The sequence below is a fragment of the Eumetopias jubatus genome, unplaced genomic scaffold (assembly GCF_037043125.1).
Source record: "Eumetopias jubatus isolate StellerSeaLion01/CBP00866 unplaced genomic scaffold, mEumJub1_p1.0 scaffold_9, whole genome shotgun sequence".
Taxonomy (NCBI): domain Eukaryota; kingdom Metazoa; phylum Chordata; class Mammalia; order Carnivora; family Otariidae; genus Eumetopias; species Eumetopias jubatus.
The window spans coordinates 130,705,660-130,730,454 of NW_028274815.1; the positions used below are offsets into that span (position 1 = coordinate 130,705,660).

At 45.6% G+C, this 24,795-nt stretch overlaps 1 protein-coding gene across 1 annotated transcript in view; it reads right to left on the bottom strand.

Annotated features, from left to right (window-relative positions):
- The window catches only part of ATP9A (ATPase phospholipid transporting 9A), a 128,005-nt gene that overhangs the window by 37,667 nt on the left and 65,543 nt on the right, over positions 1-24,795 (bottom strand). The window contains exons 10-14 of the mRNA XM_028125226.2: positions 21,332-21,408; positions 20,569-20,729; positions 18,206-18,348; positions 17,118-17,230; positions 7,870-8,082 (exon numbers count right to left, since the gene is read on the bottom strand). Of these exons, the coding sequence (XP_027981027.2) occupies positions 7,870-8,082; positions 17,118-17,230; positions 18,206-18,348; positions 20,569-20,729; positions 21,332-21,408 (707 nt within the window). The remainder of the gene's footprint in view (positions 1-7,869; positions 8,083-17,117; positions 17,231-18,205; positions 18,349-20,568; positions 20,730-21,331; positions 21,409-24,795) is intronic.

A 24,795-nucleotide genomic window follows, 5' to 3' on the forward strand; every position in this document is an offset into this window, starting at 1 on the left:
CTTGCTCAACGGGGAGCCTGCTTCTCCCTCTCCCTCTCCCTCTGCCTGCCGCTGCCCCTGCTTGTGCTCGCTTGCTCTCTCTTCCTGTCAAATAAATAAAATCTTTAAAAAATAAATAAATAAAAATAAAAACCAGAGAGTATTATGCTAGGCAAAATAAGTCAGAGAAAAAAAATATCGTATGATTTCATTCATATGTGAAATTTAAGAAACAAAAGAGATGAACATAGGGGAAGGGAAGGAAAAATAAAATAAGATGAAAACAGAGAGAAAGACAAACCATAAGAGATTCTTAACTCCAGGAAACAAACTGAGGGTGGCTGCACCAGAGGGGGTGGGGAAAGGGAACTGGGTGATGGGCATTAAGGAGGGCACTTGATGGAATGAGCATTGGGTATTACATGCAACTGATAAATCACTAAATTCTACCTCTGAAACTAATAATACACTATATGTTAATTAAATTGAATTTAAGTAAAAAAAATTTTTTAATAAAATAAAATAAAAAGTTAAAAACAGAACTACCCTACGATCCAGTAACCACACTACTGGGTACTTACCCAAAAAATAAAACAACAAAGGGATACATGCATCCCTATGTTTATAGCAGTATTATTTACTACAGCCAAATTATGGAAGCAGCCCAAGTATCCATCGATAGATGCATAGACAAAGGGGAAGTGATACACACACATACACACACACACAATGGAATATTAACTCAGCCATAAGAAAGAATGCAATCTTGCCATTTGCAACGACATGGATGGAGCTAGAGTGTATGATGCTAAGTGAAATAAGTCAGTCAGAGAAAGACAAATAGCATATGATTTCACTCCTGTGTGGAGTTTTAAAAAAACAAATGAGCAAGAGGACAAAAAGAGAGATAAGCCAAGAAACAGACTCTTACTATAGAGAACACACTGATGGTCCCCAGAGGGGAGGTAGGTGGGGGGGTGGGGGAAACATGATGGGGATGAAGGAGGGCACTTGTCAGGAGTACTGGGTGATGTATGGAATCACTATGTTGTACGCCTGAAATTAATATTCACTGTCTGTTAACTGTACTGGAATGAAAAGAACATAAAATAAAAAATTTTTTAATTAAAAAAACTAAGTAATAAAAAGTCAGCATGTGGTAGTTAAACACAGCTGATAACTGCACTGGGGGAGTCAGGAGGCCAGTGTGATGCCCTCACCTTCCATTAAAATGGACAGGAGGGTCCTTAAATGCCATCGAGAGATTATGGGAACACACAGTACCTCAATATTTGAGTAAAACTCAGGCCTCTGCTGACATCACAACTCGGTGACGCTCCAGGTACTGACACGCTGCAAGCAAGGTGCAGAACTGAGTCTGTAATTTACAACTGCGCTTTTTACATTTTTTAAAATACGTTAATAATGGAGGGGCGAGAAAAATTCTAATCCATGCAAAGAATTATTTCTGCAAGGATACTCAGATACTGATAACAATGGTGTCTCAGAGGAAGGGAGGGAGGAGGTCTGTGTAGAGAGGGCAAGAATGAAGGTCTCAGGGTAAGGAGACACGCGTCTCACCTAAGGCCGCCAGCATGGGGCGGCCTTGCAGAACAAACTATACGTGACCTAGAACTTGTAATTAATTGCTCTGAAATTAGTGAGCCATGGCCAAGGCATCAGAAAACTTTCAATCATATACACATCACACACACACACACACAAGTCCACACATACACGTGCTCATAGGGCACATGTGAGCACATACACACATGTGCCTACATACAAACACACACACTCATGCACACAGAAATCCTAGGAATATGACAACATAGGAGACTTGCTAAAGGATGTTACTGAACTCACTCCACGCTCCTTCCTTCCCTGGGCTACAGTATGATTCTGTACTATGAAACATGCAATTATGTTTCTACATATAGAAGCAGACGCTTGGGGGAAATCTATAGCAGAATATAAACAGTAATCTCTAGGTGGTGGATAAAATTAATGTTTATCCACTTCTTTTTCGAATCTACAATTTTATTTTTTCTGTAATGAGCACATTAGTACTTGTGATTTTAGAAGCCTAGAAAAGTTTTCTTCTATATGAAAGAATTCCTAGAAAAGACAAATAAATGAGTCCTAGGGCTGATTCGACCTGCTCTTAGGAGAGCACCTCCTTACCATTCATGCCAAGAAACAAATACATTAAAAATTGCATCCTGACCACCTCCGAGAGCTCTCCTCCCTCGCCCGCTGTACCCGACTTCCAACGCTGCCAAACATCCGGGACAAGATGGAATGCTGTCGGGCTGAGCACTTAAGGAGCACCTCTCTCTCTGGCCAGATTACATCGATTTCATTTCCCCTGGGAGTTACCCTACGGGGGCAGGCAGGCCCCAGCGCCCCTCAGGCTGTAATCAATGGCTGAATAAAGACACTTCAAGGCTTTTTCCAAAGCAGAATGTACACAGGAAACAAATTTAGGAAATCCTGCTTTCTGTTACAGGAAATGAATCCTCCCCTGACTGGTAGAAATTATTCCGGCAAGTCCAAAGTAAAATGAATGCCGGTTTCTATGTGTATTCCAGACACTGACCTTGCATAGACCAGCAAGATTTTATTGATATAGAATTTCAAAGGTAGGAGTCTAGACCCAGCCAAGCCTAGGTGGAATCCTACAGGGATTTAGAAAACAGTACAGCCTTCTGAGAGATTTGGCTGGAAGTCGACGTAGCCTCCTTTCTGTCACACGGTGTATTTATATACACAGACTTGTATTTTGCAATACACATCTTTCGAAATAATTTGGAAGGCAGGTCAGTAAAATATTAACAGTGGTCACATCTTTAGTTAGCAGGAGTACAGTTTGCTTTTTCTTTCCTTATCTATATTTTCACATATTCTGCCATAAACATGAAATAACTGTGCAATGATAAATAAAGTTGTTGGGGGGGGATACTAATAAGGTAACACTGACCTCTGTGAAGACACCGAGGACCAAAAGAAAATAACTTTTTTTTTCGATCACTACTCAGAATCTTAGAAAAACAAGACAAATCTGAATCTGAGTGCAATTAATGAACAAGAGCTGAGAAGCACAAAGCATTCCATAGAAGATTTACCCGCATGGAAAAACTGCCTAGCCCTAAAACAAATATATCAAAGTTCAGTGGGAACCAGGATTGGGGGACAGGCATTAAAGACCTCCCATGTGCGTGTCAATCAATAGCCAGTATTAGGAGCTCCCAGGTAGCAGTGCTGATCAGATCGTCCACATCTGAAACCTGTTCAAATTCTAGTCCCATCAAACACCCGTAAGCTACCGGTTCCCAGTGTGTAACTACCAAGAACCTGGGCCTTTCACACATCTCCCATCCAGGGATATTGTCTCCCATTTCCAAATGGAAAAGCGAGATCCAACAGACTAAATTCGGTGGAGAAACGATGACCCATCTGAAGCTTTCAGTTACTACAGCACAAGTCCGAATAAATGGGTTGGATTATCCACATCCATCCGCCCTCCCCCTTCTCACTCTCTGCACACAATGCCCATCTCAGAATTTGGCCAAGGTTACAACATTTTTCACCCCTAAAAATACAGGTTCAAATGTCAGTGGTCACAGATGGGCTGCGCTCAGAGTTGAGCTGTTCCACAAACACCAAGCTGACTGCAAGGAGTCAACTACCAGGGGCCACACTCCAGGGCCCTCAAGAAGGATAAAGAAGCTACTGGTCAGGGAAAGCCATGTCCACACATCCTTTCCTTTCGGAACTTTGGAAAAGGTTATCATTGCGGTATTCCCCCAAGCACCATCCAGCTCTGGCTCCCTGATACTCTCCAATTAGTCCAGACCTCTATGACACTATTTACCAGAGAAGCCCCCTCCCTCCTTCGTAAAATGAACAAAAAATAATTGGAAGCGCCTGTAACATTGGTGGAAGAATAAAATGGTTTAAAAATAATTCTGGAAATTACCTGATCATTTATACCACGAGTCTTAAAAATACTCCTTCAGTGTGACCCACAGGACTGACTGTCTGCTAAGGGGCTCATGACAACCCTCTTGTCACAAATACAGGGAGGTACAGAGAGATGCGGCCGCCCAGGTATGGAGCTGGCATCCCAAGACTCACATGCTCAACGGTCTCACCCCTGCCGCCTCCCTGGGGACAGGAGCTGCTGTCTTGTTAAACGCTGACTCCCCAGTGCCCCGTCCATCGTAGGCACCCCAGAATGCTTACTGAATTAATGAGCCCAGTCACACCATTTCTAGAAATATTAGGTATAAGGATGCTCACTGCAAATGTGTATAAATGTTGTGCTAAACATGAGAGAGAACTTAAGTCCCTACGAGAGGAGAATGGTTAAAAATATTAGTGTGCATACATAAACAGTAATTATAAAAAGCAGTCTTTTAAGGACATTCAAAAAATTTGGGAAACGGGCATGATGAAATATTAAGTTTAAAATGGAGAATACAGAACTTTATGTTAAAAATTCCTGTTTTTTAGGAAACAAATATATGAAAAGATATTGGAAGATCACACATCAAGAAGTTCTTGGTCGTGGGGCGCCTGGGTGGCTCAGTCGGTTAAGTGTCCAACTCTTGATTTCAGCTCAGGTCATGGTCTCAGGGTCATGAGATCGAGCCCTGCATCGGGCTCCCTGTTCAGTGGGGAGTCTGCTTCTCCCTCTCCCTCTGGCCCTCTCTGCTGCTCATGCTCTCTTGCACTCACACTCTCTCTTAAATAGATAAATAAAATCTTAAGTAAATAAATAAATAAATAAAATCTTAAAAAAAAAAAAAAGAATTCTTACTGGCTTCTGAAAAATAACTAAGTAAAATGACTAAGAGTTTGGGTTGTGACAACACACTCCCTGGGTTAGAACCCTGGCCCTGTCAGTCAGGGAACTGCTGTCATAAGATTAATTAGCAAGGGAGAATGGCACCTTTACCATGAAGAAACCTGGGGACACCACCGGATCCAAGTGACCTTAAGTTAGCATCTTGAAGAGCAGGACACACCAACAGCAGGTCTCCTTATAACACACACTGAGGACAGCGCCAAAGATGCAATAAACTGAGTCCTCACCGTAAAAAATGTCATCAGACCCAAACTGAGGCACGTTCTATAATGGCCTGTATCTTTCAAAAGTGTGAGAGCCATGAGAGTCAAGGAAAGCTGAGGAACCATTCCACATTAAAAGAGGTAAGAGGTATGAGGGGCGCCTGGGTGACTCAGTTGGTTAAGCTTCTGCCTTCGGCTCAGGTCATGATCTCAGGGTCCTGGGATCGAGCCCCACACCAGGCTCCCTGCTCAGCCTGCTTCTCCCTCTGCCCCTCCCCCTGACTGGTACTCTCATTCTCTCTCTAATAAATAAAATCTTAAAAAGAGAGAGAGAGACAAAAGTTATGGCAACTGAATGTAGTGTGCATTCCCAGGTTGGACTCTGATCTGGGGGGAGAAATATTCTTTTTTTTTTTTTTTTGGTGGAGATGTCAGTGGGACAATTGATGACATCTGCAGGGCAGATAATAGTACTGTATCACTGTTAATTTCCTGTTTCTGACAAATGTCCTTGTTGTTTAGAAAATAAAAGTAAAAGAAGATCATGTCTGCAGCTGACTCTTCTAAGGTGAGGGAGAATGATAAAGCACAGGCAGAAAAAGGTTAACATTTGAGGAATCAGAGTGAAGTTTTGGTAATGGGGAATTCTTTGTACCAATTTTACAACTTTTAAGGATGAAATCGTTTCCAAGACAAAAAGTTAGAAAAAAATCCAGGTGACTTTAGGCTAAATATTTAAACTGCCTTTGATTTTTCTCTTCTGAAAATGGGGGTCATAATGGGGCCCCTTAGTTGCTAGAAAGATTAAATGAGATACAACATGGAAAGCACTTCAGATGGGATCTGATGGGCACCAAATGCTCAAGGAAAGTTACCTATTGTCATCTTTCAAGAATGAGATTACAATTGACCCAGTTTCTTCTTTATAGTTGTCTGAAATGTCCAAATGTTCTATACTGAAAAGTAATGGCTTTCATAATCAGAATACAAGTTTTCTGGAAGGGAAGGAGGGAGAAGGAAAAAAGACCAGAAAGTTACCAGCTTGGTGAACTACCCCTGTGTCTGAATCACACTCAAGTCAGGAAGATAAAGAAGATCCTATTTTCATGATGAGGGCATTCCCATCCCATGATACCCCGATACCCCGGGAGGGAGAACAATTAGGGGCTTGTTACAGAAAACCATAAAGGGCAACCATGCTAGGAGACCCTCTGTTCTTGAACATGTAATCAAAGGAGTCCTGGTTCTAGCAAGAGCATGTGCTTACACAGAAACAACAACTTTGAAAATATGTGGCTTATTGGGCTCGATCAAAACTAAACACTTTAGGGTTTCAAAGGACACCATCGCAAAAGTAAAAAGACAGCCTTCATAGTAGGAGAAAATACTTGCAAATCATATATCCCGTAAGAGACTTTGATCTAGAATGTATTAAAAAACTCTTTTAACTCAACAACAAAAAGACACATATTTAAAAGGGGGCAAAGGACACTGGAGAGAAGCACAAGCAGCCAGTGAGGGCATGAAAAGATCATCCTGAGCCATCAAGGAAAATGCAGATGAAAACCACTCCACACTCACTAGGATGGCCAGAGTCAAAAGGACTGCCAAGGAGTGGGCATGGAGAAGGACTGCCATGTGGGCAAAGGAGAAGAGAACCCGGAACCCTCATGCATCGCTGCTGGGGCTGTAAAAGGATGTGGCCACTTTAGGGAGCAGCATGGCGGTCTTGAGAAGCTCAAACGTGGAGTTAACATAGGACCCAGCAATTCCACTCCTACAGATACACCAAGAGACATGAAGATATATGTCCACCCAAAAACCTGTGCACAAATGATCACAACAGCATTATCCATAACAGCAAAAAAAGAAAAGAAAGAAAGGAACAATCCAAATGTCCACTAACTGATCAATGGGTAAACAAAATGTAGTATTATCCATGCAATGGAATATTAGTCATCCATAAAAAGGCCTGGGGGTTGATACACGCCACTATGTGGATGAATCTGGAAAACCAATGCTAAGTCAAAACAGCCAGACACAAATGTCATATACTGTACATTTCCATTTGTATGAAATGTCCAGAATAGGCAAATCCAGAGAGACAATAAGGGGAGGGCAGAGGCTTGGGGGAGGGCAGGAGTCCAGGAAAATACAGGATGGAGTGCTTCCTTATTCAGGGTGGTGAAAATATTCTCAATCGATTGTGCTAATAGTTGCAGAACTCTGTGAATATACTAGAAACACTGAACTGTGTATGTTAAATGAGCCATTGTATAGTATGTGGACTATAACTTAATAAGGCTGGTATTTTTTAGAAAAGGGAAGGTGTGGGGCCACTGGGTGGCTCAGATGGTTGGGCGTCTGCCTTCAGCTCAGGTCATGATCCCAGGGTCCTGGGATCGAGTCCCGCATCGGGCTCCTTGCTCAGCAGGGAGTCTGCTTCTCCCTCTCCCTCTGCCTGTTCTCTGTCTCTCTCACAAGTGAATAAATAAAATCTTAAAAAAAAAAAAAAGAAAGAAAGAAAAGGGAAGGTGTGGTTTAAGTGAGACCTTGTGCCCTTATGAGCTGGCCATCTGAATCACAAACAAGATCTCTTTCTCCCTGCTTATTTGGGATATATCTGGAGTCCAAGAGTATTTGTTCTAGAGGGAAGCAAGTCTTGTGTGCATCTGAAAATGTGTTTCCCTGGCGGCACGGTATCCTCCTGGCTCATGTCTGCTGACAGGTGGTTCCCCTGGGGAACCCCACCTCCAGCACGTGGAAAACGGGCACAGCATCTCTCTGTGTGTCCAGCCACCTCTGCCTGGGATTTACCTCATCTGGGCTGGAGGCCTGGTACACGCGGCAGGAGTCTTCGTACTGCTTCTCGGCCTCAGCCTGGTCGGTCACACCATTGGACTCGTACACAGGAGTCACATTGTGGCAGAGCGCAATGGCCTTCACGGCCTCGTGCACACGGCTGCTCATGGTCCGCCGGACTTTGGTGGTGAGCGTGGGGCCCTTCTGAGCAGGTGGATCCTGGGATTGCTACAGGAGAAAGAAATGAACAAGGAAGATGACTGGAAACACAGAAGGGTCCAGAACGTGTGGAAGAACCACCACGTGGAGATACTGCTTTTCTTTCCATGGCGTTAATGCACAGCTCTTAGATACATCTACAGTGACACTGCAATAAACGGCATGTAATTTTTAGGGACCCAATCATTTATAATTGGCCAAAAAAAAAAAAAACCCCAAATGCAAAACAGAGAAAAACACTACAATTCAGTGAATGTGGGTGATTCTACCTTTGAACACATGAATCTGTCCTCCTTTGGGTGGTGTCAGGGGCCTGCGCTGTAAGTGAGGCTGGCGCAGGAGGCCAGGGCTTCTTAAACTGGCACAGCTGACACTTGGAGAGGATAATTCTCTGTTGCAAGGGCTGCCCTGCACTTAGTCTTCGTTAAACGCAGATGCCCCCCTACCCCATGGGTCAATGGGGCCTACCTGACCAGCCCCTGCCCACCTGTGTAGCCTCCCTTCATGCCATGTTCCTTCTCCTCTCTGCTCCAGCCACACTGGCCTTTCTGTTCTTTGAACACCACCAAGCTCCTTCCTGCCTCAGGGCCTTTGCAGCTGCCTTGCCCTCTGCCTGAAACATCATTCCCCAGAACTCCGCAGGGCTGGCTCACTCTGTCTCATCACTGAGGTCTCAATTTAAATGTTACATACTCAGAGAGGCCCTCACCGAGGCCCCCAGCTCATGGTGCCCTGTGTGTCCCCCCACCAGAAATCATGCCCCCACACTGCAATGTGTGATGCTGTGTTCAGTCTAAAACGGGCTCGTTCACCTGAGGATTCTCCTGTTAAGCCATGAGAACAAAACTTGTCCGTGTGTGTTATTCATCACTGCAAGCCTAGTACCCAGGGCAGTGCCTGGCATACATCTACATTTGCTGAACAGATGAGCCAATTAACCACTCAGGATTCCTAAGGTGATGGTGGGGCATCCTCCCCTGACATGGCAGTTTTTTCTATTTCCAAGAAGAAATAAATATCAAATCGACCAACATTCCTTCCAGGTTTTAAATCACAGTTGTGGACAAAAGGAACCCCTTGCAATGGTCTTCCTCTACAGCCATCGGAGTCCCGGGAGTTAGAGATGTCTCTGGACTTACTGGGTGCGCATTCCATTAGAAACATAGTTGATCCAACAGAAGAGAAGTGACCCAATCCCGCAGAAGGAGTCGCGTTTTATACCCATGAACACATGGTTGCCCAAAACGGAGAACAGATGGGTCACAAGAAATAAGAAAATGACTTTCATTTAATTTTTTAATACTATTTTTAGCAGTGGCATTAGCCTCCCCAGTAATTAGACAATTACTAAATTATTCTGGTCATGCAGGCACACATACTGCTCAGGCTTCCTGCTCTGTTAACCTCTGGTGTCAAGAGGGCATGAGTTTCACTTCCAGGCCAAAGGGCACTGCATGGTTACGGTAATTAGAGCAATGAATCAGAACTACAGTTTAAATGAATCATTATTTGCCAAGTGCTTTTAATTATAAAGAATTTAACTCTAAAATTATAACAAGGACTAGAGATTTACAGAAAGGTTCTCTCCACTGGAAAGACTACATTCAGAACGTTCTCTCTGAGCTCTGTGATTTATGTTCTAGCCACGGCCACGTGTCTTCCTTTTGCCCACATTCTTCGCACCTGGACCAAATTATTATTTGACATTAGAGGCAATAACAAGACCTCTGACAACGTCATTGCTTTGGCCGGGAAGTTTCAGTAACAGTGGGTTTGAAGGAAAGGACAAGCGAAGGGCATCCTTTACAAACCTTTGATTTGTATAAACCATCTGATTTCACATCTCCAGAAATATTTCCACTAGTATTTCAAATGGGGGATAACACCGAGCTCTGGGGCTTTGTATTCCAGGGGAAACCAGCCAAAAGCAAGGCGAAGAGAGAAACACGGTAGCCACAGATTTCTTGCAAAGACCTCACTTCCAGACCAGGGAACCAGCTGACACCAAATCAGAACACGGGGGTGATTAACCTCAACCAGCACCATGGGCCACAGGTGTAATGTCTCCACGTTCATTTATTTCTCTCTCAAGTTAATACTTATTCCCCTTTCCAACCAAAGACGTTTCAGGGAGGAGGAATTAAAATCACAAATTCTGGGTGGCTCAGTTGGTTCAGCGACTGCCTTCGGCTCGGGTCAGGATCCTGGAGTCCCAGGATCGAGTCCCGCATCGGGCTCCCTGCTGCTCAGCAGGGAGTCTGCTTCTCCCTCTGACCCTCCCCCCGCCATGTGCGCGCTCTCTCTCTCTCTCTCTCTCTCTCTCATTCTCGCTCTCTCAAATAAATAAATAAAATAATCTTTTAAAAAAAAAGTTAAAAAAAAAATCACAGATTCTGAAGCGCGTCTTTTAATTCTCAAAAGAAAGGCTCAGCCACACACCAAATGGCAATCCACATCCACCTTGAAGGTGCTGGTAATTACCAGGGGCTCGGCCAGCATCAGGAGGGCCCAGTCTTCAAACATCCTCACATTCCCCATATGGAAGAGTTTCACATCGTACAGTGTTTATCTGCAGCCTCCTCCCCACAGGCCTTGAACCTACGCACATTTCTCTTTACTTAAAAAAATACCAGGGGAAAACAAAAACAGATGTGGTATCCACAGAGGCAGGTTACAACTCTTTCTGCCCTGGGGAGAAACCACGGGTCCTCTTGTGGAGGGGGACAAAACCTCCACATGAGGTCAGAAGCTGGAAGAGGAAATCGAGGCCTTACAGACAAAGGCCCCCGACATGGGCCCCTGGGTGGCTACCTCACACCATATAACGCTTCAGGGTCGTTCTCCACGTCCAGCCAACATATGAGACACAGAGGTGAAAATGAACAACAGGCCTCCATGTCTCGCTAGCGATCCACGGCAGGGGCCCTTCCCAACAAGAACGCCAGTCTGTCTCAGAGGAAAGATTAATACAAAAATTAAACATTGATTTCCCACAAATACCTGTTTTCTTTCTAAAGGCAATTAAAACGTCGCCACTTAGGAGCGTTCATAATAATGGATACTGGGAATGGGTTGCAACTGGTAAAAATACATTTACATAAAAGAGGAAGAATTCCTGTTTCGAAAGCCTCACTTCACTCCCTCAAATAAAGCTCAAAGCTGATAGCTCATTAACCTCAAAGGATCACCCCCACAGAGATAGGCCCAGAGCCTCCACTTCCAAATAAGTCAAATGAGTTAGGGGGCGATTAAGTGACTGAAAAAACTTAATGTTTACTTACTTCATAGACATCTTCCAGCATGACAAAGGCAACAAATTTCAATTTGTTGAAATTGAACCCCACCTAACACAGGGTTTTGCCCCCCATCAGTGTCCGGAGGTATTTCTGGTTCTTAGAACCGAGGGAGGGGGACACCTCAGGCATCCAGATGGTAGAGGGCAAGGATGCTACTAGACATTACGATGCACACACAGCCCGCACCACCAAGAATGATCCAGCCCACTATGTCACTACGCCAAGGCTGAGAACTGGGGTATAAAGCCACTGACAACATAAAATCAGGGCCAGGACTACGATGAGGGATATGAGCCTTCACAGTGCCAATCAGAGCTGGATCCTGTTAATTTCAAAACTCAGATTTGTGTTCATCATGGAGTTCTGCACTGAATTTTTAAAATATCGCATTACCAATGAATCATGGAACACTACATTAAAAACTAATGATGTAATGTATGGTGATTAACATAACAAGAAAAATTTTTAAAAAATAAAATAAAATATTGCATTACAATGTGATTTATCTTGATCGCTGTGTTGTGCGTTGTTGTGGAAGGTTTTTTCAGCATCTCATTAAGTTTTGTTCCCTAGGTGCATACCTCAGTCTCCTTACCCTAGTCCTGGCCCTGTTATAAAACCACTGGTGGTGGTGGTGGTGGTGGTGGTGGTGGTGTGGTGGGGGGCAGCCAGGTGGCTCAGTTGGTTAAGCGTCTGACTTTGGCTCAGGTCATGATCTCAGAGTCCTGGGATGGAGTCCTGTATTGGGCTCCCTGCTCAGAAGGGAGCCTGCTTCTCCCTCTCCCTCTGCCCCTCTCCCCTGCTTGTGCACATGCTCTCACTCTCTCTCAAATAAATAAAATCTTAAAAATAAAAAATAAAACCATTAAAAATGATTGTCATCACTGACATAAGTGAAAAAAAGTAAGTCTGATAGTGATATTCTAACAGTGGTTCTTAACTGGAAATGGTTCTCAGAATAAGCAATAAAGATTTTAAGAAATATGTGTTTGGGCCCCCTATACCTAAAGAATGCAGTATGGCCCAGGCATGTTGCATACATACATATACATATATATACACATACATATGTGTGTGTGTGTCTCAAAACATTCTGATCACATAATACACTGAGAAAAAAAACTTTTTTTTTTTTTGAAGATTTTATTTATTTGTCAGAGACAGAGCAAGAGAGCATAAGCAGGGGGAGTGGCAGGCTCCCTGCTGAGCAGGGAGCGCGATGCGGGACTTGATCCCAGAACCCTCAGATCATGACCTGAGCTAAAGGCAGATGCTTAATCGACTGAGCCACCCAGACACCCCATGGGAAAAAAATTCTTGAGTACCCTCCATATGTGTATTTAACTTTGTATAAATATTGTATTGTGCCTTATAAAACAACAAAAGACGAATTCTAGAAATGATAGGACAAAAATGAAACACAGCATTTTTCACAGAATTGACTAATCCATTCAGGGTAAGGGGCACTGAACGTTACAGATTTGAAATGACATTTCAAATGGTCACGTGTGTCGTTCCATCACAAAGGGGAATGATGCGCAGATGCATGCTACCACCTGGAGGAACCTCGAAGACATTATGCTAAGTTTCCGAAATAAACCAGGGGCAAAAGACATTGTAAGATTTCACTTACATGAAACATCTAAAACAGGCAAACCTACAGACACAGAACGTAGACTGGTGGTTGCCAGGGCTGAGGAGTAGGGGTGGGAGTTGAAGAGATATGGGGTTTCTTTTGGGGGTGATGAAAATGTTCAGCAATCAGATAGTAGCAACGGTTGCATGGTGCTGAGAATATACTAAACACTGAACTGTACACTTTAAAAGGATAAATACTATCCCTGTGAATTATATCTCAATTTTTTAAAATTTTTTTAGATTTTTTTGATTTGAGAGAGAGCACACCCATGCTCAGGAGGGAGGGGCAGAGGGAGAAACTTTAGAAGACTCTGCGCTGAGTGTGGAGCCCCATGCAGGACTCAATGTGGGGCTCGATCTTACAATCCCAAGATCACAACCCAAGCCAAAACCAAGAGTCAGATGCTTAACCAACTGCACCACCCAGACACCCCTGTAGCTCAATTTTTCAAAAAGGTACTAATAAATAAAGAAGCCAAAGGAAAAAATCATCCTATCTCCTTAGCCTGTCATGGTTTTTTTCTCAAAATGAGTTGGGCATTTTCTTATGGTTTACTTGGGTTTATATTAATAATGTGGAGTCTTCCTGCAGAAATCTTTTAAAGCCACCTATTTATGAGGTTTAGTTAAATGACATCCCTCAAATGGGTCACATGAACACTCATCACCTGCAATCTACATCTCCATGTCCTGAAAATAAACCCCCACAGAACTCTGACTCCTGAGACTCCTTCCACAAGACACCTCAAGGACCGGACCTGACAGACGCTCGTCTGATATACAGATTGAGGGTCCCTGGCTTTCAATATTTAAATTTTGCTTCAATGGGGCCCCTGGGTGGCTCAGTTGTTAAGCGTCTGCCTTCGGCTCAGGTCATGATCCCAGGGTCCTGGGATTGAGCCCCGCATTGGGCTCCCTGCTCCGCTTGGAGCCTGCTTCTTCCTCTGCCTCTCCCCCTGCTTTTGCTCATTCTTTCTCTCTCAAATAAATAAAATAAAATCTAAAAAATAATAATAACTTTAAATTTTGCTTCAAGTTTGAAGATGCAAATCAGAGCAAACAGACGCCCTAATCTTTTCTTCTGTCTCTCCAACGGGTCATCTCACAAACTCTGTTTTGGAGTTTGTTTGGTCATCTGGAGTCCACAGATTGAGACACTGGTTTTCTGGGAAACAGGGCAAACCTCAGGTTCAGGGTAGCTGTTCTTAAACACTGCTGTACTTTGGAATCACCTGGCTCACCTGTCAGAACTGTAGGTCTAGAGAGTCCGACTATCCCAAGGGATCTGACCCAGGCGTTCCAAATAGTGGACTTCATGAAACACTGGTATAAAATCCCATTATTAAACTCTGAAGTCAACTGAATGAGTAAGGAGCTCGGGGGAATCTTTTTGGGGTTGTGGTAATGGTTCCACAGCTCTGTAAATTTACTAAAAAATCACTGACTTGGACACTTAACAGAGCTGCATTTTATGATAGGTAAGCTACACCTCCATAAAGCTGTTTTAAAAACCTGGGAAAGCCTCTGAAAGCCTCATCACAAACGTATTCACGTGTTCACTGCAGGATTTTTAGATGGCGTGAGAGAAGAATGCACACACCTTGCTGGGGTGAGCGGGTGCCGTAACTCTGAGCTCACACTAGCCTCGAGATGACCCAACCCTGTAACACTATTTTAAATCCAAGGCCAGGATGGGTAAATGAATTTATGAGCTTCCGCTAAGGAAGGGGTATGGGGTAGCGTTCACGGTAAGAAATGTCCCTTTCTGACTTGTAACACTTGACAAAGAGTGTTATCTGTGCTAAAGCAAAAATGGACCATAAAAGCTGAGCTGTGCAAATATCCCGAGAAGGGATGGTTTCTGCAAATACCACAAGCTCTTAAATACACCACCCAACTGGGCAAGGGAGTGTCTCCTGCTGGGGAGCGGGGCGCACACCCCGGCTGTGAAGCTGGTGGGTACAATCATCAGCCGGCAAGCGGGGCTGAGGACTGGAAGGAGGGGGGTTCAGCCAGGTGCTGGTGAGCCGGACAGCCCACACAGGGGACCCCCCCAGGTGGGGCCCGGAAGGCATCTGGGGTCAAGGGTGCAGAGGGAAGAGTCACAGAAACAAGGCAGCTCACCCTGCCCTAAGCACCGAAGTTGCGAGCGGAGGAGGGTGAACTACAGGAGGGGTGCCCGGAGTACGGGGAAGTCTCAGCCCCAAGATGGAGTTAACGGTATAAGGGGCACCCCATGCTCCCAAGAGCAGCAGGGAAACTGTGCAGGGCAGGGAGGGCGGGGGGATGTGCGTAGACAGCCGGGAAAGGGAGAGTAGTTTTGGCCTAGCGAGTGAGAAGAGATGAAGACAAAAGGCCAAACACATGAGCAGGTGGGAGCAGACATCCCCAAGGGTCTGGGACTGAAGGGTTGGGGAAGGAGGGGGCGTTTCTCAAATCCTTGGAGGGAGCAATGGGTGTGGGGGGGGGGGGGCACCGCACTAAGACAAGAGCCTCTGGAAGAGAAGCAGGTGTAGTGGATGGGGGAAGAAAGTCAGGACTGTAGGTACATTGTCCTTAGGATCCGTAAGCAGCCATGCCAAGCATGCAGGTATCTTCCAGTCTAAAGCTCCAGGTCGGGGCCACAGACAGAGACGGGGGCCACTGGCGGGAGTGATGGAAGCTGGGGGAGGAAGGGACCGCCTCGAGAGGGGCACACGGGGGCCAGTACGGAGCGGTGGGGGCTGATAGGTCAGAGAAAGGGACCGGAGGCTGGATGTGGCTTTTCCTTCCTGTCCAACAAAGTCCTCGTGTGTTTTTAAGAGTCCTAAAGTATATCTTTGGAAACAGTCCAAGGATCCGTTTGGAGACAAGCCACAAATGCCCCACTCAGGGAGCCTAGAAGAATTATAGGTATTTCACTTACAGGGATCAAATTAACTGTCCTCCATTTAAAACTCACTCCAACTTCCAAACTGTATTCCCTGCTCTGCCATTTTCAGGAGAGAACCCTAGAAGTCCGGGCGTGCCTACCAGTGAATGTTCCAGAAAACTAAACGTCCAATGTAACCATGGCATGAAGTATTCAGGAGTTCTACCTCTATCCCTTATTGGGAAATAGTTCCTTCGCTTTTCTAACTGGTCTTTTGACAACTGAATCATTATCTATTTTGATAAATTTAAGCAAAATGGCCTCTTTATTCTCATCTCCAGACAAGTGCCACAACGTGTGGCTGGTCCGTCAGCCCCGATGTGTCTCAGAATTACCAAGGCACCTGTCTGTGTGTCATCCTCATTTTGAAACAAAGAAGCCCAGCTCTCCCCTAATCCTAATGAATCGGAATCCCTCAGGTGAGAGGCCCAAGTCAACGTCCTTCCTTTGGTTTTTGTTCCATTTTGTTTTTAAAATATCACTAGTGGTTCTGAGCAGCCAAGGTAGGGACCCACGGGTATAACGTTTTAGGAATATTAGGACACTTTCCAGTAATATCTTTCTCTGAAAAAGGACTGATTTTGAAAAACCTTGTGGAAACAAATGTGGGAGCAGAGAAGTTGTAGGCCACCTCTGACAAATTAATCCCTTCCACGCGATCATGGAGTTGAAAGCAGACGAGAAACTGAAGCTCATCAGTGACAGTTTTTCATGAGCAGATCGCTCATGACTACTGCTTCGGCTTCTACCCAGGGAAGAGCAGTAAAGCTAACCAGTGGGCTCCCAAAGCTATTTTTTGTACTAGTTATTGGCAAACAAGTTTCTCTTAGGTTTTTCCCAATATTCATAAGCATTTCAGTAGAGCAGGGTAACTCTGGGAATGAGGAATACGGGGCAGGGGGAGGATCTCAACGGCAATTTTAATCAAAACATAAAGGACTGGTAGTTGCCCTGGGTTTGGAAGGGGAGGTGGCTGGGGAGGAACAGGGAATGACAGCTAATGGGGATGGGGTCTCTTTTTTGGGTGATGAAAACAAAATTGATTATGGTGAGAGTTATACAACTCTGTGAATACACCAAAGACCATTGAATTGTACCCTTTAAATGGGGGAGTTGTATAGTATTAGGAAGAATATCTCAATACAGGTGCTAATAAATGCAAAAGAATTGTTTCAGGTATCAAAACAGAAGGTTTTTACCTGGGTATAAATACTAAATATGTGGCTCTGTACTTCATCCATTGAGTCCAGGCCATAGGCCACAGTGCCCAGATGGAGCCGTTTGAAAACCATCTCATTCTGGGTAAGAGTTCCTGCAACACAAGACAGATGAGTAACTCTGCCTACATCCTGGGGCTTCTCGTAACATGAAGGACAGCTGTGGTTTTCTGAGCGTTTACTACTCTACGTCGTACACGGGTTTCAGCACTGCCCTCGTTGGGGAGATGTCTGCGGTATTGATTTGGTCTGCCCGGAATCTAACTCCTTTTCTTTTGAAAATGGCATCCTGGGTTTCCATGGGGGAAATGACCACCCTCATTCCCTGGGATGGTCTTAAGGGAAGGTCAGGCAGGGTGCCTGACTCATTCCATCAGCCAAGATGGTGGCACATGACTTACACTAGATTCTGTTCGGAAGGAATCTGAATCTTGAGATTCTGAATCTGAATCTCTCACCCCAATGGGAGAGTCCTACAGAGACTATCCCAGGAGTTCTGATGCTGACATACCCAGAAATTTTCTGGTTCTGTTCCTTCCTGAAACCTCATTTTTCTCTGATGTGGTGAGCCACCCCAGATCTTTGCAACAGATTCACTTTCGTCCCACGGTCACTAAGCGGTAGAGAGGAAGCTCTTAGCCACTCTGATGGTAAATTGTGGAGCAGTGTTTTGGGGTGCGGTGATGAGGACTCAAAGCCAGACTGCCCAAGCCCGAAGCCTGCTTCTGTCACCCTGTGCTTCTCACAAGGCAGTCAACCTCCCCATGCCTCATTTCCTCATCTGTAAAATGGGGATTAAAATGCCTACCTCACAAGATGAGGCTGAGGATTAACTAAACAACCCTCTATGAACACCCAGAAAAGTGCTTTGCACATAACTAGTACCGTATGAGGTTTTGCTTCTTGATGGTGAGGACAATCATCACCAGCATCATCACCAAAGAATCAACATTCATCAAAAGGTGAAGAGAATAAAACAGCAGTAAGCATCCATCTCTAACGTCTCCAGAAAGAGAATCCAAGTCCCTCCCCTCACCGTGAAGCCCGGGGAGACCCCGGAAACAGCTCACCTGTCTTGTCCGTGAGTAAGTAAGAAATCCTTCCCAGCTGCTCAGGGATGGTGCTGGAACGAACCACGGTCGCAGGGATTTTCGAGTCCCTCCGAATCACCCAGCTGTACACAATCTTGCCCATGTCGAGGTTCACACGCAGGCTATAGTCAGAACACCAGAGCACACAGGTTAACAGGATATCCTCGAGGCTCCTTATGTGTCTGTCTGCGGACAGCGAGGACCCCAAAACACATCAGCGGTGCCACAACATTTGGAAACCCTCTCCGTAGCCGCACAGCCTTGAGGCCAGATCCACAGAGTTTTTTTTTTTTAAAGATTTTATTTATTTATTTGACAGAGAGAGACACAGCGAGAGAGGGAACACGAGCAGGGGGAGTCGGGGAGGGAGAAGCAGGCCTCCCGCGGAGCGGGTAACCTGATGCGGGGCTCGATCCCAGGACCCTGGGATCATGACCTGAGCCGAAGGCAGACGCGTAATGACTCAGCCACCCAGGCGCCCCCAGATCCACAGATTTAATAAGAGTCAACAGCACTCTCAGATATCTCACAGATATCTCAAATCATCACTTCCACGAAGTTATTTTGTTTTGGACTAAAATAAAACAATGAAAGTCTAAAATGCTTTTAAAATACTGAAAAGGGGGGGCGCCTGGGTGGCTCAGTGGGTTAAGCGTCTGCCTTCGGCTCAGGTCATGCATGATCCCAGGACACTGGGATCAGACCCCACATCAGATCAGCCGGGACTCTGCTCCTCCCTCTCCCCTCTTCCCCACCCCACACTCTCCCTCTTTCTCTCTCTCTCAAATAATCTCTTTAAAAAAAAGAGAGAGAGAGAGAGAAAAACCATTAGGTGTGCAGCTCAGTGGCATTAAGTATAATCACACTGCTGTGCAACCACCCCTCTCCAGAACATTGTATCTTCCCATACTGAAATCCCATAACCATTAAACAACAACTCCCCACTGTCCCCTTAAGGCCTCCAGCCCCTGGCACCCACCACTCTCCTTTCTGTCTCTCTGAACTTGACTGCTCTAGGGACCTCACGTGGGAAGACTCATTCAGCATTTGTCCTTCTGGGACCAGCTGATGTCACTCAGCATAATGCCTTCAGGGTTCATCCCTGTTGTACTGTGTGTCTGAATTTCATTCCTTCTTAAGGCTGAATAATATTCCATTTACATGTATTCTATTCATCTTGAAATATTATTTTATTGCAAAAAGTAAAATCAAAAGAACGTCAAATTCATTCATACTCCTATAAATTAACCAAACTGCCTACTATTTTACTGGCTCGTCATTGGCCACATGAAGATTCAACTCACTAATTTTCAATCACGTTGTAGACAGACCTTTAATGATTACAACTTCACTTAACATTACACCACAAACACTTTTTCTCTGGTGATAAAGCAGATGTATTTTTCTTTGAAACCATGACCTAGACCACAATGGCTAGGGGTCCAATCCCCCTGGTTCTAGGGACACTGCGGTACCAAAACTACAATCCCTATCCTCAGGAAAACATAAATTCTAGCTGGGATGATATAAATACCGAAAGAGCGAGACAAATCGTAAGGCAACAAATCGAGTTTAAGATAGAGATTATAAGCACTAGAAGCTTCAGGGAAAAAAAAATGATTTATTTTATTAATGATTTACTAAACATCAGTTATGGGGGAAAGTAGAAACAAGTCCCCAATAATACAGAGCTAAATAGTTAAACCTAGAATATATAATAGGGCAGTTCTAATGGGGTACCAGTATATTTGATGGGCAAAGTTATCTGCAACACATCTCTCTGTAAAAAAAAAAAAAAAATAGATTTTACGTAAAGCAGAAAGAATCCCCCTTTAAAATAGAAAGCAGCTTAGAAAAAATATATGCCAAAATATTAAGAGCACCTATCACTCAGTTGCGAGATGGGAGGTGATTCTGATCTTATTCTTTTGCCACTGTGAATCTCTGTTTTTCCCTACTATGACAATTACCTGTATCATTTTTCTAAGAGCATTTATTCAGCCTCCAAGGAAGGCAGGCAAACAGGTGGCATGTGCCACCACTGCTAATCAATCACCGTATTTCCATTTAAGCACAGACCCGGGCCCAGGATCTGTCTCAACACAGCGCCCCAGCAGCCACCACCAACCTCTTGAGCCAGCAGATGAGATGGGCCCTAAATGGCATCCCTGGCACAGCGCAGGCAAGCAAGATCTTTTGAGTGGAGACTAATTCAGGAAAGGTTGGTTCAGGGAGGAATTGCACTTTCCCTGCTGGAGCCACAGACCAGGGCTTTCCATCATCATTCTTCAAAGGGACCACGAGTAAACAGAAGAAAACATCATGGCTCATTCTCTGCTTACCTGATGGGAATGATGTTGGAAAACAAGAGGAGGAAGCGGATGATCTGGAGGTACCAACGCCCAGCAAAGTGCTGAAGGGCGACCATGACCAGCGACACCACCACCAAAGCACCAAAGAGGATCTTGGTAAGGCAGTTCACTTCCAGGTCAAACAGGCCAATCTGTGGGATGATGCACAGGGGAGCTTGTGGTTAGCCGGTGCACCCTGGAGCCCACCTGGAGAACTGGTCCTTCACTCAAGAACACCTGCCCCCCAGGTGACAGTGGGACCCATCAATCCCTACATCTTTGGCTAAGAACACTGGGCTCCAGGGGCTGGGGTTCCGAACAGACAACTAAGGGACCTCAAAGAATTCTGATTGTTTTGTTTTTTGTTTTTTTGTTTTTTTAACAATTAAGAAGACGGGTGCCCAGGTGGCTCAGTCCATGAAGCATCTGCCTTCAGCTCAGGTCATGATCTCAGGGTCTGTGAATTGAGCCCCGCATCGGGCTCCCCGCTCAGCGGGGAGTCTGCTTCTCTCTCTCCCACTCCACCTGCTTGTGCTCTCTCTCTCTCTCTCTCTCTCTCTCTCCCCCCCCAAATGAATTAAAAAAAAATCTGTAAAAAAAAATGAAAAGACAGTAAGTCTATATAAATAAAATAAGAGTGTTAGGTGCTCCTGTCTTTAAAGCTAGCTTCTCGCCCACCAGCACCAATCATCAAACTCCATCAAGTCAGAAAGTTGTGACAAGGAAAGGCATCATCCTCTGACCACGTACACACCTTACTTCGAGGATTTGAAGTGTTCATGACGCTCCGGAGTTCTCTGCCCGTGTAAAGAACAACACCCACGACAGTACCTGGAATGAGAAAAGCGCAACACAAAGAAATGTTAACACAGATGATGAGCCAGAGCCACAAGGACCAGCACGGTAGCTACTGGCCACAGGCCGCCATTTCAATTTCAATACAATTTAAATTCAACAGAAAGTAGTATATCCAGTTTTCCACCTTCCCTCCACTTTCACACAGTTTCAAGGGCTTGGTAGTCACTGCGAAGATACAGAGCGCCATTATTGTTGCTAAAAGGTCTACTGCTCAGCGAGGGTCTATGGGGTCCCCTGGGGGGGGGGTAGTGGAGGTCTGTCCTTCATGCCTCCGCCCTCAGAGGCTTCCAGAGGTGCTTGGAACATGCCTATCTTCACACATCATTATGGAAACTTACGAACACACTCTTCTGATTAGAGCCTTCTTCCCGCTGATTCTGCGTCTAACTAGAATACTTGGGGGTTATCTGTCCAGATGACCATTCTTTCCTGAGAACTTCCCCACCCCCTCTCACGCCTCCCCCACCCCCGCTTATCAATCTTTCTAAAAGTCAACAATTTATAGAAGAAACACAAAAGGCCAGTTAACATTCTCGAGAAAAGATGCTCAACTTTGTGAGTAATCAAAGAAATGCAAAATAAGGGATGCCTGGGTGGCTCAGTCCGTTAAGCGGTTAAGCATCTGCCTTCGGCTCCGGTCATGATCCAAGGGTCCTGGGACCAAGCCCCACATCCAGCTCCCTGCTCAGCGGTGAGCCTGCTTCTCCCTCTCCCTCTGCCTGCCTCCCTACTTGTGCTCTCTGGCTCCCTGTCATATAAATAAAATCTTTTTAAAAAATGCAAAATAAGCCACTCTTTTCCCTATCTTAACAACAAAAACTCCACAGATTGATAACATCCAGCGTCTCCGCCAAGAGGCGGAGAAATGGGCCCTGTTGTAACTTTCTGTTGGCTGGAGTGTAAACGGGAACAGTCTGTTTTGGGGTGAAACTGGTAATATCGATTAAACATTTACCTGTCTCCCCTTTTGAGTGTATGCCACGAAAGTGCTCAACACAGTGGGGAAGACAGATGATGAAGGAGGAAACGAGAAACAGGTAATCACGGATAGCGGCAGGCGCCATCGTGAAAATCAGGTGGAGGAACAGACAGGAAAGGAGCTGGAAAAGCCTGCTGGTTGGTATGGGTCAGAGAAGCAGTCTCTGAGTTCAGGACACCTGAGCAGGAGCCTGAACCCTGACAAGGGGCCAGCCCCACCAAGCTCTCAGGGAGGATGCCAGGTACACAAGCAATCTGGTCTCTGCTGGGAACAAGAAACACCTCAACTCTCCTCCCTCAGAGGGAGATGCAAAACGTCAGAGAGCTTCAAACAGAGCCCAAGCCCAGAGGAAGTGCTGGGACTGTGTCTCCCCAACAAAGCCCCGGGAGGAGACACTGAAGTCCCTGCTCCACGCTTAATGCACACAGTGCAGTCCCTTCCAGGCAGGCTCAGCAGATGGCAGGCCGGGAGAGCTCACTTGCTGGCTCCTTGGCAGATGGCTCCTGCACAGATGTGTTCAGTCTCGGTCGCCGAGGTCCAGGGTTCAAGAGGGTGCTAATAACAAGGGCCCCTGAACAGGTCCTCCACTAGCGCCGGCCAACCATGAGGCCTCCCAAGGCTGAAATGAAAATGGCCCTTCTCCCCAGTGCCTGCCTGAGCTCAAGGCCAAAACCACTTCCATAATATCTAAACACCAGCCACAGTCACCAAGAGAGAAACCACACACGTGCGCTGGTTTGGTCTATACTGGGCTTCAAGGGTTTTGAATTCATTGCCATCTTTTAAATACAGGAACTTTCATATAAAAAATTGAGAATTCTGGCTTCTCCTGGAGAATCAGGAGATCTGGTGACACTGGGTCCATATTACCAGCAGGTGTCAAGCACGGGCACTCCTTTTATCCAGGGGCAGGCTCTCGGCTCATCCTGGTCCCCACCCAGCCCCTTCCAGACCTCGTGACCCAAGCCTCTCTGCCCCCCACTTCCCATGCTGTCAGCTCCAATGTCCCCCCTCCCGCCCTCTGCAGTGGGCAAAGTGCAGAATCCTCGGCCAGCTGGTTTCTCCAAGTCAGAATGCTGTGGTCGGGTGTCACACCAAGTTCTCCCTAACTCTCCACAACAGCACGGTCCTGGGGTCGGGGCCTACTCTGTGACCTCTTTGTCCCTGTCTGCGACAAGATAAATGCTACCCCCAAGAGTGAGCTTTCAGAAATGTTTACAGCAGTGAGACACTGCTGCGACATTCAAGCGTGCGACCGCGGGATGAGTCCCATTGAACAGGGTCTAGACCAGCTGGACATGATCAAACCCACGTGGCAAGGTGCACAGGGAGACAGCAGGGCCAGAGACTGATCTGCTGAGGACTGGGATGGGAGGAGGCAGCCGCACAACCAACTGGAGAGTCTTTGAAGAACAGGGCCCTGTAATACCAGGGCCACCGACTCTGCCAAGCCCCCAGGCCGCACCCCCATCCCTTCCCTATCTCACCCCAGTGATGACTCAGCCTAGCAGCACTGGATTGGGTTGCCATGAATAACCGCGTCCTCTCTAGGTTGATGCCAGCCAAGGCAGCTGGACCCTAGGCACTGCCTGGCAAGCTTTTTCATTTTTTTAAACTTTTAAGTGATAACAGCCGAGTGACTAAAACACAGGAGTTAGATTATAAAGAGAACAGAGAAGTGAAATCTCACAGAATTAAGATGACTAACGATGGCTGTTTCTTGAGTGGAGCACCAGGAGGAAATGGCTTGTGTATAACTTCATGCATGCATTAGTATCAGAATGCAGAGGACTACTCACTGAGAAGCAGGGGAAACTGAGGCCAGCTGAGGTAACAGTAAATGTCCAGCTTCTCAGACTCACTCCGAAACCTACACCCGCGGGAGGACTTGGCAGGTGATGCCACTGGATCATTGGAATCACTGCTCTTTCTCTTCCCACATCACCAATCACAACTTTGAAATCTTTTCTCCCATCTTCAAGATCCCAACCTGTTTTACACTCTCTGCCTCCCAGGAGAGGACCTCCTAGGCTGTGTGACCTTAGGCAAGTTGCTTAACCTCTCTGAGACTCCATTCTTCATTCCATTAAATCCCCATTTAATGTTGTGAGATCAAAACAAGAAAACGGCAGCAAAACACTTCGTAAATAAAAAGAGCCTGATAAATAGAAGACTCATTACTGTTCATCTCTGAGATTAAGGCTGACAGGTCCCTCCACCTCAGAATTCTCCACATGGCCACTTAAATCGCTTCCCTTTATACTGGTTTCAGAGGGATTTCAGAGAACTGCCCCCATTTCCTCCCATCTCCTCTGTAATCTGTATTAAGTTTAGAGTAAACTACAAATACCACAAGAATGGAGACAAGGATTTTCCGGCAT